The 14,375-nt window shown below is 46.0% G+C and overlaps 1 protein-coding gene across 1 annotated transcript; it reads left to right on the top strand.

Moving 5' to 3' along the window:
• Positions 1-1,019: 1,019 nt before the first annotated feature.
• Positions 1,020-14,290, top strand: ptenb (phosphatase and tensin homolog B). The gene is made up of 9 exons (XM_051939716.1): positions 1,020-1,702; positions 2,809-2,893; positions 3,082-3,126; positions 4,304-4,347; positions 4,437-4,675; positions 5,047-5,188; positions 5,838-6,004; positions 6,689-6,937; positions 9,249-14,290. Exons 1-9 carry the CDS (start codon positions 1,621-1,623, stop codon positions 9,435-9,437), a joined length of 1,242 nt encoding a protein of 413 aa, XP_051795676.1. The 5' UTR covers positions 1,020-1,620; the 3' UTR covers positions 9,438-14,290.
• Positions 14,291-14,375: the final 85 nt, after the last annotated feature.

Genomic DNA, 14,375 nt, shown 5'->3' on the forward strand with positions numbered 1-14,375 from the left:
GGTGTTACTGTATTTTAATATGTGAACATACTGAGTGCTATCAGGTTCTATCAGGTCATTACAAAGTGTCTGTTGCTCTGTTTTGTTGTTTCAGCTGTTTCTACTGTTTTATTATTTTTCTCAAACAGTCTACAGGTTCTGACTTCTGTTAAATTGGAGCTTCAAATTAAGGGGATTCAGATGCTTCTGAATCCCTTTAGAAGGGGAACTTTGTTTTTTTTCAACCTGGGGTCTGTTTTCATATGTCATTTTATACATGTGAGTGATGGAGAAATGAATTTTCGACATAGCTCCAGTATTTAGCCAGGCAGGCAGCTTAGCAGCTCAGCTAGCGAAAAGTATGGGGCAACTTGCCCCGCCCCCCGTCAAAGTCCACCCTAACGTGCCCTCATCACGCGATAGCTCGCGCCAAAACACTGGTGTTGGCGCGAGCTATCGCGCGATTTTGGAACAAGATTTGCTTTCTAGCGTCCTGAGATTTGGATACAGACCACAACAAAGAGCGATCGCCAAGTAATGCGGAGGTTTTCGTTCACTTCTCATCTCTAGTATGTTGTGGGACACTCGTTGAGACTATCCGAGCCGGTCAGTGTGGGACAAAACGCACGTTAGGGCGGACTTTGACGTGGGGGGGCAAGTTGCCCCATACTTTTCGCTAGCCGAGCTGCTAGCTGAGCTGCGAAGCTGCCTGCCTGGCTAAATACTGGAGCTATGTCGAAAATCCATTTCTCCATCCCTCACATGTATAAAATGACATATGAAAACAGACCCCAGGTTGAAAAAAACCGAAGTTCCCCTTTAACCTAAAACTTCTGAAGTTTGTCCTCCCCTCCCAGAAAGGCAGAAAAATGAAATGGGGATGGTCTCCTTTTTTCTCCAGGACTGAGGAGCCTCGAGCCCCGTTGTCTGTGTAGTCATCTTCACCAGAAACACAGCTGCTCTTCAATATCTCATGAAGTTTTGAGTCAGTCTTTGTTTTGAAGGCGGCAGGATGCGCGCCGCTCCTGCCGCCGCCTTGATGTGTGCGTCGTCGCGTCTGCCGCTCTGCTCTGCCGCGCGGAGAGATTTTCTCTCTGCCGATCTGCGTCCAATCACGGCGGCTGCGCTGCGCTCTGAGGCCGGGAACCGTCCGACTGGATCCGTCCGACGCCTGGAGAACCAGCTCCGCACCGAGGAACGACCCGCGGATGGTTTTGTCTTACCGGGCGGGGGACCTGGAAAGCGGGGCCCGCAGCGGGAGCAGGGAGGAGGCCCCGACGCCGCCTTGTTCTGACCCAGAAAACAGCACCGACGGCCGGGCTGCCTGTCAACTAGCAGGCCGGCTAGCATCTGGAGCACCGCAGCTCGCAGGGAGGCACCGAGGAGGACGGATAACGGGGTCGTTTTAAACCCCGTTAGGACCGAGTTTTTGGCTCTTGTGTGTCACCGGAAGAATATTTTGCTTAATTTTATTATTTTCTAAACCTTCTGGAAGGCTGCTGGCCAGCTAGCTCCGGGCTAGCCGTCCCAGTTAGCTTCTCTCCCCGGCAACTGGACAGCGGAGGCTCCGGAGGAGTCCAGGCGGTCTTCGGTGCTTTCCGACCCGGTAGTAGACCTCACCGGAGGCCGGGGACTCCAAAAATGGCTGCCGCCTTAATCAAAGAAATCGTGAGCCGGAATAAAAGGCGATACCAGGAGGACGGCTTCGACCTGGACCTGACCTGTATCCTTCAATACAGAAATCCGTTCAGAAAAGTAGAGACTTAGTGAAGCGGGCACACGGTAGAACGGTCCGGACGTCCAGAACCAGTCAGCTGCAGGCTTTATCTGCTGGAGAAGCTAGAAACACAGAAAGGTGTCCGGAGTCAATTTCTGTCTGTGGGGGTGGTGTTTGCCTTATATTCGGCTAATGTTCTGCTGATGTTCTTCTGAAATTTTGCTGATGTTGTAGCGATGTTCTGCTCGTGTTGGGCTAATATTCTGGGGATGTTCTGCTGATGTTCGACTAATGTTCTGCTGATGTTTTGCTCATGCTGGGCTAATAGTCGGCTAATATTCAGCATTTGTTCGGCTAGTATTCGGCTGATGTTCTGCTTCTATTCAGCGGATGTTCGGCTAATGTTTGGCTAATAGTCGGCTAATATTCTTCTGATCTGCTAATATTCGACTGATGTGCGGCTAGTATTAGGCTAATGTTCGACTAATATTAGTGATGCAGGGAAAGATGGGTATTATCTTGGGAGCTCTTTGATGTGTTTTACAGTTAAAAGTAGGAGTTACTAGCATGCTAAGCTAACAGCTGGATATAGATCATTAATCCACTTCAGCTGTCAGGATAGAATTAATTGTCCACATAATAATCAATATTAGTAACTGATTAGAACTAACAGAACAATCACAGCTTCTGAAATGTGAATATTTATTGATTTTGTTATTGAGTGACATTAAAGTGATCCTGTCTGATTTTCTGTTTCCATTGAGACAGAAAGATAATTTTTCAGCTACTAAACTACTCAGCAACTATATTAATAATAATAAATTTGAGTTATTTTTCATTAAAACAGTCTAAATTCTGTGATTTCAGCTCCTTAAAGTGAACATTTTCTGGTTTCTTTCCTTCTCTGTGACAGTAAACTGAAGATCTTTGCACATTTGAGGAAACTGATGCACATTTTTCAACATTCATAATAATAATAATAAATAATCATGAGTTCATCAGCTCTAGAACAAACCGTCATCAAACCAAACTCCATTAGAAAACAGTCTAATTTAAATCCAGGTTGTGTCCAGGTAAACGTTCTCCAGGTGTTTCCTGAACGCAGTGAGCAGACATTTATCCGAACATCATAGCGATGGGTTTTCCTGCGGAGCGTCTGGAAGGAGTTTATAGAAACAACATCGATGACGTCGTTCGGTGAGTTCACCTTTGATTCCTCTTCACCTGTTGATGTGGCAGGTAAAGGTGTAAGAGAGACAAAAAAGTACTAGAAATAGATGAAAAACCACAAACTTTTCAGTTTTATTTAAACACCTGAATGCAGCGCCTTCAGTCAGCTGAATGTTAGAGAGAATAAAAGCTGTTGGTCTTTTTGTGTCTTTCAGGTTTTTAGATTCAAAGCACAAGAATCACTATAAGATCTACAATCTGTAAGTCCTCACTGCTGCTGCTCATTTTATTCTGTCTGTGAAAGAACTTTAGCAAAAGCTCTGAATCCAGAAACATCTCAGAAGGAGTCGAGCCTGTGAACTCCACAGATGAAGCTGCTCCGTGTGTTTCCATGTCAGCTAGAGGAGATGTCATTATTCATCTCTGAACCAACAGAACAGAGATGTAGCTTTATTACACCATCTAATCACCGAATAAACACCTGCAGCAGATGTTCCTCTGCTGCAGGTGCCTGGTTCTGTGAACCAACAGAACCAGGAAACTACAATTGTACGTTCAGTTTTCTGTCTAAAGTTCTGCAGCTCTGTGGAACCAGAACAACATGAAAAGGGAGAGAGCTCAGAGAGAGAAAAAAGAAGTAAAATAACCCCAAAAATGCAAACAACAGCATAGTGTTCCAAAGAGACCAAACAAATGACCACACAGAACAAGTAAAATGACCAAATGTGACGTAAAACCAACTCTGAACTAATGTTGTTGGAGGTTCTCAGTCATCCAGGTCCTGGTAGTCGGAGGAGCGTCAGGAGAAACCAACTGGAGGATTTGGAAGACGTTTCTGGAAATGTCCTCAGCAACCTCCAGTTGGTTTCTCCTGAAGCTCCTACCATCTCCTCATCCTGTAGATGTTCTTCTATCCCCATGTTTCCTCTCTGCTCTGCTCATCAGCTGTAGAAGATGTTTCACCATGCTGAATATGCCGCTGAGTCGTGTTCCCTTCATGTTTAACTGGAACATTGAACTGTAACCTGCACAGTACATCAGAGGGACAGCACATGTTAGAGGCTTTGGAGATAAAGTCAGAGAGGCCAGACTGAGATGGTTCAGACATGTCCAGAGGAGAGAGAGTGAATATATTGGTAGAAGGATGCTGAGTTTCCCACTGCCAGGCAGGAGGCCTAGAGGAAGACCAAAGAGGAGGTTTATGGATGTGGTTAAAGAGGACATGAAGGTAGTTGGTGTGAGAGAAGAGGATGCAGCAGACAGGGTTAGATGGAGGCAATTGATTCACTGTGGTGACCCCTGAAGGGAAAAGCCGAAAGGAAAAGAAGAAGAACTGTAACCTACACTGACACCTCTGTTCTCTGTTTGTACTCGTGTTCATGTTTTAAACTCCTGCTATCTGAAACCTGCTGCTGTAAATCTGCTTTCTGTCCACAGCTGTGCAGAGCGACACTACGACACGGCCAAGTTCAACTGTCGAGGTGAGTGTGGGGGAGGCGTGGCGGCTGCCTGGGTCGGTCCAGGGGTGTCGAGGCGTCTCTCAGCCTGATGACTCTCCTTGTCCCTGCAGTGGCTCAGTATCCATTCGAGGACCACAACCCTCCCCAGCTGGAGCTCATCAAGCCATTCTGTGAGGACCTGGACCAGTGGCTCAGCGAGGACGAGCAGCACGTCGCCGCCATCCACTGCAAGGCCGGCAAGGGGCGCACCGGCGTCATGATCTGCGCCTACCTGCTGCACCGCGGGAAGTTCCAGGAGGCCCAGGAGGCGCTCGACTTCTACGGAGAGGTCCGGACCCGCGACAAGAAGGTAACAGATAAAGTACCAGAAAGAGACTAAAACTACCGGAAAGAGACTAAAATTACCAGAAACAGACAACAAACTATCAGAAATAGACAACAAACTATCAGAAATGGACTAAAACTACCAGAAAGAAAAGAACAACTGCCATAAAAAGACAAAAAAAACTACCAGAAAGAGACAAAAAACTACCAGAAAGAGCTGACAAAACAATAGAAGAAATGAACTACGTGACAGAACCCAACCACAGGACAACAACAAACTGCAGAACCTCAGCTGTTAGATCAGAGTCGAAGCTGTCGAGCTGAATCTGCAGAAACTCCAAGTCCTGAAGTGTGTTTTCAGAACAACAGCTGTGGTTCTTATGGTTCTGTGTTCAGGGCGTGACCATCCCCAGCCAGCGGCGCTACGTCGTCTACTACAGCTTCCTGCTGAGGAACCAGCTGCAGTACAAACCCATCGCTCTGCTGTTCCACAAGATGCTCTTTGAGACCATCCCCATGTTCACCGGAGGAACCTGCAGTGAGTCTGTCTTCATGTTCTCTGTTCTCCTGCAGACCCTCAGTGTTCTCTGTTCTCCTGCAGACTCTGTGTTCTCTGTTCTCCTGCAGACCCTCAGTGTTCTCTGTTCTCCTGCAGACTCTCAGTGTGCTCTGTTCTCCTGCAGACCCTCAGTGTGCTCTGTTCTCCTGCAGACCCTCAGTGTTCTCTGTTCTCCTGCAGACCCTCAGTGTTCTCTGTTCTCCTGCAGACCCTCAGTGTTCTCTGTTCTCCTGCAGACCCTCAGTGTTCTCTGTTCTCCTGCAGACTCTCAGTGTTCTCTGTTCTCCTGCAGACCCTCAGTGTTCTCTGTTCTCCTGCAGACCCTCAGTGTTCTCTGTTCTCCTGCAGACCCTCAGTGTTCTCTGTTCTCCTGCAGACCCTCAGTGTTCTCTGTTCTCCTGCAGACCCTCAGTGTTCTCTGTTCTCCTGCAGACCCTCAGTGTTCTCTGTTCTCCTGCAGACCCTCAGTGTTCTCTGTTCTCCTGCAGACCCTCAGTGTTCTCTGTTCTCCTGCAGACCCTCAGTGTTCTCTGTTCTCCTGCAGACCCTCAGTGTTCTCTGTTCTCCTGCAGACCCTCAGTGTTCTCTGTTCTCCTGCAGACCCTCAGTGTTCTCTGTTCTCCTGCAGACCCTCAGTTCGTGGTGTACCAGCTGAAGGTGAAGATCCACACGTCAACTCCGACTCACACCAGGAGAGAAGATAAACTGATGCTGTTTGAGTTTCCTCAGCCACTGCCCGTCTGTGGAGACATCAAGGTGGAGTTCTTCCACAAACAGAACAAGGTCATGAAAAAGGTGAGCATGAGGAACTGATCTTCCATCATCCAGAGTTTCAGGTTTAGATCAGTTAAAGGTCGGAGCTGTTGAGTCATTTTGAATAAATGCAGCTAAATCTTCCGAAAGTTCCTCAGAACATCTGGTTCTTCATCTTCAGGAACTTTATCAATGATCAGACTTCTACCTTCAAGCTGTGAATGATTCCACATTTCTAGAACTTTCTCCAGTTGTCGGCAGGTCTGCACGAGAACTTTCTCCAGTTGTCGTAGGTCTACACTAGAACTTTTTCCAGCTGTCTGTAGGTTTGCTCTAGAACTTTATCCTGGTGTCAGTAGGTCTACTCTAGAACTTTTTCCAGCTGTCTGTAGGTTTGCTCTAGAACTTTATCCTGGTGTCAGTAGGTCTACTCTAGAACTTTTTCCAGCTGTCTGTAGGTTTGCTCTAGAACTTTATCCTGGTGTCAGTAGGTCTACTCTAGAACTTTCTCCAGGGGACGTTCTCCTTTCCTGCTTCCAGTCTTTAAGTTTAGTCTCACTTAGAACATTCCGGGTCCTTGAAGTCCATAGAGGTGGGTCCAGATTTATCACTTTTTAATGGACTTTTCCCATTATTTCTAAGCCTCAGAACTTCATCAGTCCAGCAGATACAACCATGACATTAAATCTGAACATCTCATCAGCCTCCTTTTCTTCTGTCCTCCAGGAAAAGATGTTCCATTTCTGGGTCAACACGTTCTTTATCCCTGGGCCCGAGGAGAACCTCGACAGGATGGAGAATGGCAGCGCCGGGACGCTGCGAGACTTGACCGACAGAACGCACCAGAACCTGGCGATGATGACAGCGGGCAGCGAAACCAACGACAGAGAATATCTGGTTCTGACCCTGACCAAGAACGACCTGGACAAGGCCAACAAGGACAAGGCCAACAGGAACTTCTCCCCCAACTTCAAGGTAAGACTTGGATTTGCTGGTAGGAAACGGAACCCGGTGTTCATAGAGGTTTAGATGTTGGTCTCTATAGAGGTCTAGATGTTGATGTTCACAGAGGTCTAGATCAGGGGTCCCCAAACTTTTTCCTGTGAGGGCCGCATAACTTTTCCCTTCTCTGGTGGGGTGGGGATCAGTTTGCAACAGAAAAAATGTGACGATCGCAGGGGTGCCTAAACGTAAACATTGTTCTCCAGAAAGCCACACATAACCAAATATTAATAACCCTTTCCGGGATCTTCACAGAAAAACAAATCAGGAAATATATAACAACACTATTTATGAAATAAATAATAACCAAGTAACCCTCTCTAGGTTCTTCACAGAAAAAAAAAAGTCAGGAAATATATAATAACACTTTTTATGAAATAAATAACTAATTACCCTCTCTGGGTTCTTCACAGAAAAAAAGTCCGTGGAACATTAATTTTCTGTTGTGCCATGCACAATCTTAAAGGCATTATGGAAGTTGTTTTTTTTTTTTTTGTTTAATTTGTCTGATTCACATAAAATGAATATACTGACCTTTAGTGGACTTGTATGTATGGTCTCTAAAAGAATTTAAAAAAATAAATAAAATAACTGTGGACATGGCAGGACCTGAAAAACATCAGCCAATCAACGCGCTTGGACCGAGGCGTTTGGTTTGCTCCCTTTCCTGTCAATCACAAATCTTCCGGCTCAGGCCTAGTTACGTAGATTGCGTACGCCTTGGACTTACGTGTTTTCTGTATGTGTTGCTTTGGTATAGCTTCGTAGTTAGCTGGAGACTTGTTTTGCTCATCTTTTTTTACATAATGGCAGATAAAGATCCAGGGGGACCCAGCCGTAAAAGACAACTTCACGAGTCCTACGCAAGTTTCTGGAGGGGGGCGTTTCTTCGTAAATGTTAAGAGGGGGGAGGTTAGAGGGGGCTGAGGGAGAGGTTGTATGTGCGCATGCTACGTTCAAAGTCGTAGGAAATTAAATCTCCTCTAATGCCTTTAACAGGTGAAAGTTCAGCTTAGTTGTCAGAGCAGAATCTCTGACTTAAATGACTCATATGGGCAGTGTCTCAAAGGTCTTCCAAGGTTTCTGCTACAGTCACTCTGCAGCGGCAGCCCGCTGCTACTAAAATTCCAGCGCCGTCCTTTAATTTTTTTTATTTTTTAATCGTTGCAAATACTCCAACGCCACATGTCTCACCTTCACAGCAGTCTTACACTGTGTCGGGTACTCGCGAGTACTACTGCAGATAACTGTGGTGCTCTCAGTATCTACTCTTTGTGTGTGCGGGGGCGGGGGGGCGAGCGGGGAGCCTGCCGCCTACAGAAAAAAGTCCTAGAGGAAACACTGATGTAGGTTCCAGTAGAATGTCATGTTCTATGTGTGTATTAGTCTCGATCGCGTGGCCAGGCTGAAAAAAAAATCATAATGTGTCTCTGGTGTTGTTCATGGGGCCGGGCCAAATGTGGAGGGCCGTAGTTTGGGGACCCCTGGTCTAGATGTTCGTAGAGGTCTAGATGTTCGTAGAGGTCTAGATGTTCGTAGAGGTCTAGATGTTCGTAGAGGTCTAGATGTTCGTAGAGGTCTAGATGTTTGTAGATGTTCACAGAGGTCTAGATGTTCACAGAGGTCTAGATGTTCACAGAGGTCTAGATGTTCACAGAGGTCTAGATGTTTGTAGATGTTCGCAGAGGTCTAGATGTTCGCAGAGGTCTAGATGTTCGCAGAGGTCTAGATGTTCGCAGAGGTCTAGATGTTCGCAGAGGTCTAGATGTTCACAGAGGTCTAGATGTTCGTAGAGGTCTAGATGTTCGTAGATGTTCACAGAGGTCTAGATGTTCGCAGAGGTCTAGATGTTCGCAGAGGTCTAGATGTTCGCAGAGGTCTAGATGTTCACAGAGGTCTAGATGTTCGCAGAGGTCTAGATGTTCGCAGAGGTCTAGATGTTCGCAGAGGTCTCGATGTTCGCAGAGGTCTCGATGTTCGCAGAGGTCTAGATGTTCGCAGAGGTCTAGATGTTCGCAGAGGTCTAGATGTTCGCAGAGGTCTAGATGTTCACAGAGGTCTAGATGTTCGTAGAGGTCTAGATGTTCGTAGATGTTCACAGAGGTCTAGATGTTCACAGAGGTCTAGATGTTGATGTTCATACAGGCGTAGATGTTGCTGGTAGATGAACAGTTCAAAGATGCTTCATGTTAAATTTAACCACATCTGAGGCTGATCTTACTGAGCAGCACCGAGTTCTTAATCAGACTCTCTCCATCGGTTCACCTTCTGTTTTCTGCTTCAGGTAAAACTTTATTTCACTAAGACGGTGGAGGAAGGATCGAACTGTGACGCCGGCAGCACGTCGGCCTCGGTGACGCCGGACGTCAGCGACAACGAACCAGATCACTACCGTTACTCCGACACGACGGACTCGGACCCTGAGAACGAGCCGTTCGAAGACGACCACCACAACCAGATCACTAAAGTCTGACACACGTGTACATATATACATATAAATATATATATATATATATATACATATACGTATACACAGTATGTATGTATGTACACACAGCGCTGAACCGCAGCCTGCAGCCGGCTGTGGTTCTCTAACGGGGAATAAAACCAACCGATGGACCACAGCTGATCTGAGAGACTCTGCATTCAAAGAGCTCCGGTCAGAACGTAAGCCCCGCCCCTTCCTGTCTTCTACTCTGTGAACACCTGGACAATCATGGCGGTCGGAGGTGAGGGGCGAGGCCAACCGAGTGACGGATGAATGGACAAACGGGAGGTTTGAGAAATTAAAGGAGTAAAACTTGAATATAAAGAAAGACAAGTAGACTTCTTTAGCGACCACGTTTGTTGGACGAATCCCCACGTTTCCTTCCTTCCTTCCTTCCTCAGCAGTTCTAGGAGACTTTCTGCACACCGGTCTTTATTCAGTTTTCCTCTGCAGGCTTCAGTTTGGTTCATCTGGATCTCAGTGTTGATGCTTCGCTCTGTGCTCCAACGTCTTCCCCAGATCCACTTCCTATCTGGATTTATTTTAAATAGAACAGAAACTAATTGGACTGAAAGAAATCAGAAAATTGATAAATCGATTGAAGGATCTCTTTAGATTTGCATATTTCTGTTCTGAAAAGAGCTTTATATCTCCAGTTTTACAGAACACAGGTGGTTTTAACTCTGTTTCCCGATCACAAATCTCAGCATACGAGTGGAAATAGAAAGTTTTGGCTTTTTTAATTGATCAACCAGAACATCTAGATGCTACAGGTGTGGATCAGTGTTAGAGCTCTGGACCAAGAATAATAAACTCTGGACCTGTTGTCTGTGAAGATTCAGGTCATGGCAGAGCTCCAGTAGAAGCTAACGGGACTTTTGTTTCTGGTTCAGGAAGAAGCTTCATGAAACGTCTTCTAGAGCCAAAGACAAAAGTCCAGTTACCTTCTGAGACGTTTCACAAACATGAAGACATTTCATGAAGGTTTCAAACATCTTCAGCCCAAACCAGAATGACAGCTACCGTCGTCTGAAGCTCCCAGGGACATCTAACACTATAAAATCCTAGGAACTATATGTTTTCATCCTTCTGGAGTTTCTGCTCATCTGAGAACCTCCAAACCCCAGAACTGCATGTTTTCCAGATCAGTGACTTGATTTCAGACTGGACTTAGTGGTCCAAACCCTCAGGTGTGAACTGGGTGGAAGCGATGCACAGAGAGAAGCAACAAGCTGCTGTTTGAATGCGACAATGCAGAAGAGAAACTTCACAATCTGCTGCAGTTCTGTCAATCACACAATGCTTCTGTCCGTCTGTCTGTCTGCACAGAAGGATTCTCTCCAATCAGCTACCAGAAATGTATTTTTGTTGTACTCAGACTATATCAATCATTAAGCTAAATGACACACAGTGTAATCATTCCTACATGTAGGCCGACATCCTGAAACCTTCCACTGCACAGCGCTGGGTGTTTGGTGTCCGGGTCACCGGGCGGCTGCAGTTTAGAACCAATGCTTTACTGAATCCTTGTAAATATTTCCGGCGGTCCATCCAAGAGCGTCGTGCTGATCAATCTGTTCTAAAGCAGCAATATCTCAGTTAAACTGTGGTTTCCAGTGAGAACATAAGCTGTCAGGTCTGATCAGAACCTCCTTAGTCAGAGGCGTTTGTCCAGAGAAGGTGAACAGATGCTGGTTTTCCAGGAACTGGAGTCCTGAGGGTCAAAGATGGTGTCACTCCATGATTATTACTCTGTCCGTAGAATATTCGTCAACGTTTAAGCACTTAAATCTTTGCAAACTTTACCTTTAACGCCAGAGACGACGGTTGGAGGTTCAGCAGGATCCAGAGAGAAGCTCCAGTCAGGTCTAATTAGAGCTTCAGTCCAAACCAGTGGTTCCATTTTCATGCACCAGTCTGACAGGAACCGCTGATTCTTCTTCAGGTGTTTGGATTGCTATTATTTCAAGATTCCTCCTGCTCGTCCAGCGTTTGACTGCAAAGTTCTACAACATAACCGATGCATCTCATCGGGCCTGTGAACTCTTTATTTTGGTGCCGTCAGTAAATCCAGACGTCTCCTCTGAACATCTGTCCCAGTGACTGGAACGGCGCTTTTAGTCCTGATGCCTGATTTCCGTCCTCTCGTTGGGTGCTTCTACCGGTCGTAGTCATTGGTCTGGAGGTCTTGAGTAGAGTCTGATCTCACAGGAAGAGGCTGAACAGGACCAAATACCAACTCTTTCTCACATCAGTCCCATCGAAACCCAACAGAACTCTGATTCCAGAGGTCTGAATCAGATTTGTTCAACAGATCCAGTAGTTGTGGTGTTGGACTGATTGATGGATGGTTTCATGGTCAGAATTTGTTTAGTGACATTAAGAAAAGAACCAGAACCAGCTGGATGTAGTCTGATCATCAGGTGGGTCAGTCCAGAAAAGCTTCAGTTCTGAGTCTAAAAGTGATTTTACCAGAATGAACGGTGCCTCCAGATGTTCCTGGTTCCTTCTTCTAGCTTCTACAACAGTTCTGACCAACTACCTACCAACACTAAAGTTTACCCACAATCATCTTTTTAACATTTTCTCTGGTGAATTATCAGAAACCACAGACACATCCAGGGAACCAATGATTGTTTCTAGGACTCTAAACTGTTCACACTAGGATACATCCCATAATACTGATGATCACAGCTGGTTCTAGAGGAAATGAACAGAAACCGGATCCAGTGTTCAGACTGTGACACCTGGATGGATTTAAACTGATCTGGTGTCAGTTTCTACCAGAACTCAGATGTTTCTCCTCCTAAATGTCATGGTTCTATCTGCTGGACTCATGAAGTTCTGAAAAAGTCCATTACAAAGTGATAAATCTGGACCCACCTCCATGGACTTCAAGGACCTGGAATGTTCTAAGTGAGACTAAATGTAAAGACTGGTAGCAGGAAAGGAGAACGTTCTAGTGTAGACCTACCGACAACTGGAGTAAGTTCTGGAGTAGGTCTACTCTAGAACTTTCTGCAGGGGACGTTCTCTCTTATTGGACTGACCCAGATGAGCGTCACTGTAACCAAACAGAGCCTCCTCCTGTGTGGTCGGACTCCTAATCTTCGTTTCGGTGCTAAGCTTCGGGTTGAGCCGTCGTCCATCCTTGGTGCTCTACAGCGAGTGTTCATCCAGCTCTGTCTTCAGCAGCCATTTTACAGCAACACTTCCCGTCTCGTGTGGTGCTGTCGGACCTGGCCTCCATCCTGACACCGACCCGTTCAGACCTGAGCGACTTCCGGAGACTGTTTTCATTCTGAGCTGCAGATCTGATGGAACATCTGGTTGAAGGTTCGGACCAGGATCAGAAAATGGTTCCTGTTCCTGCCTCGTTGTCACACTTTAAAAACATCAAATTCAGCTTCAGTATTTCTTCCTCAGTGTGAAAACCTCCTCGGCTGGCGTCCCGTAGCTGAACCGGCGTTAGGTGTTTGCGGCCAGCCAGGTGCTGTCCACGTTTCTGACTGTCCAGGTGCTCCATACATTGTCTTCTGTTGGTCGGTTGTAGACGAACTCATCTGGACAGAAAGTGAACAGAAACGGTGTTGTCGTTTTACGGTCACCTCTGTTCTGTTCCGCCATGTTCCGGGTTCCTGCTGCGACCCGCCGTAAAGGAACCAAGAAGGTGTCGTTTCTTCACCACAGTAAACGTTCACAGGAGCTTCAGACTTTGTGTTTCAGACGACCAAACAGTGCTTCAGCTCTCTTCTGTTTACATCACAAACATGCCAAAATGAAGCTCACACTCATGTTTTACTTTTCACTTTTAGTTCTTGCTGTTTGTTTGTCAGTTTTGGAGTTGAAGAGGTCATTGTGTTCTTCTTCTGGCCTTCAGGTGTGGTCACATGGTGGATCTATTCTCCAGGTGCATTAGACCACAGCAACAGATTCTACATTTCATAACCTTGTGTGTCAGTGTTCCAGTCTTTGAAGCACTCCTTTAGCTTGTATCGCAGTGATTGAAGAGCCGTCATGTGACCACACCTTCATCAGAACAACCTGAAAGTTCCTCAGAGTTCATGAGCCACATCAGTCAGAGGAATCCACCAACCACACTACAGCTGCTCTCTGAACCAATAACAGCTGAAACTGTACTAAGCCCCGCCCTCTCAGTTGCTGTCCGTTCTTGACCTTAAAGTCAGGAAGAGTCATTTCATTTCAGCTCAGTCACATGATGTCTGTTAGCTCAGTGGCTAGTTAAGCTAAATGTGCTCCTTTAATCTGCTGCCGTTGAACCTCAGTTCATTCGTTGTTTCATGTGTTGGAAGAGGAAAGTCTGTCAGGACGACTGAATAACTTGTTAGTGGAGCGTAAAGTTCAGGACCAAAACGTGCGCTAACATTAGCATAGCCTCTGTTAGCATCCACGATCAATCAGCTCTCAGAGCTGCGGATGTGTTGCTAACGGCTAAGTTGCTAACAGCTCGGTCGCTCAAAGCTACTCGTCATAAGCTAATCGTGTAACATTACTTTTTCATAAGCTGTGATTGGATGAATCAGTGGGGCGGGGCTTATGAACGTTGTCTGCCAGTGACGCCGTATTGATGAATATTGATGGTTATTTATGAATATTGATGGTTATTGATGAGTATCGATCAGGCTCTGACTGATGTGGCGTCTCTGAGCCTCCTGCATCATTTCAGCACAAACTGGTTCCTGATCAGATTTTCCAGTTTTCCTCCAAACACACGGAGAACATTTCACGTTAAACTGACCTCCCGGTTCTTTCTTCTGTCCCTTCCTGTTTTATAATGAAATAAAACACTGTAAAGGTGAATAAACTATTTATAAACAGCTGCTGTTTGAGAGTCTTCAGATCCACTAAAACTCCACAGATTGTTATCCAGTTAGTTTATTTATCAGATGAAACATGAAATCT

The sequence above is a fragment of the Acanthochromis polyacanthus genome, chromosome 19 (assembly GCF_021347895.1).
Source record: "Acanthochromis polyacanthus isolate Apoly-LR-REF ecotype Palm Island chromosome 19, KAUST_Apoly_ChrSc, whole genome shotgun sequence".
Lineage (NCBI taxonomy): Eukaryota > Metazoa > Chordata > Actinopteri > Pomacentridae > Acanthochromis > Acanthochromis polyacanthus.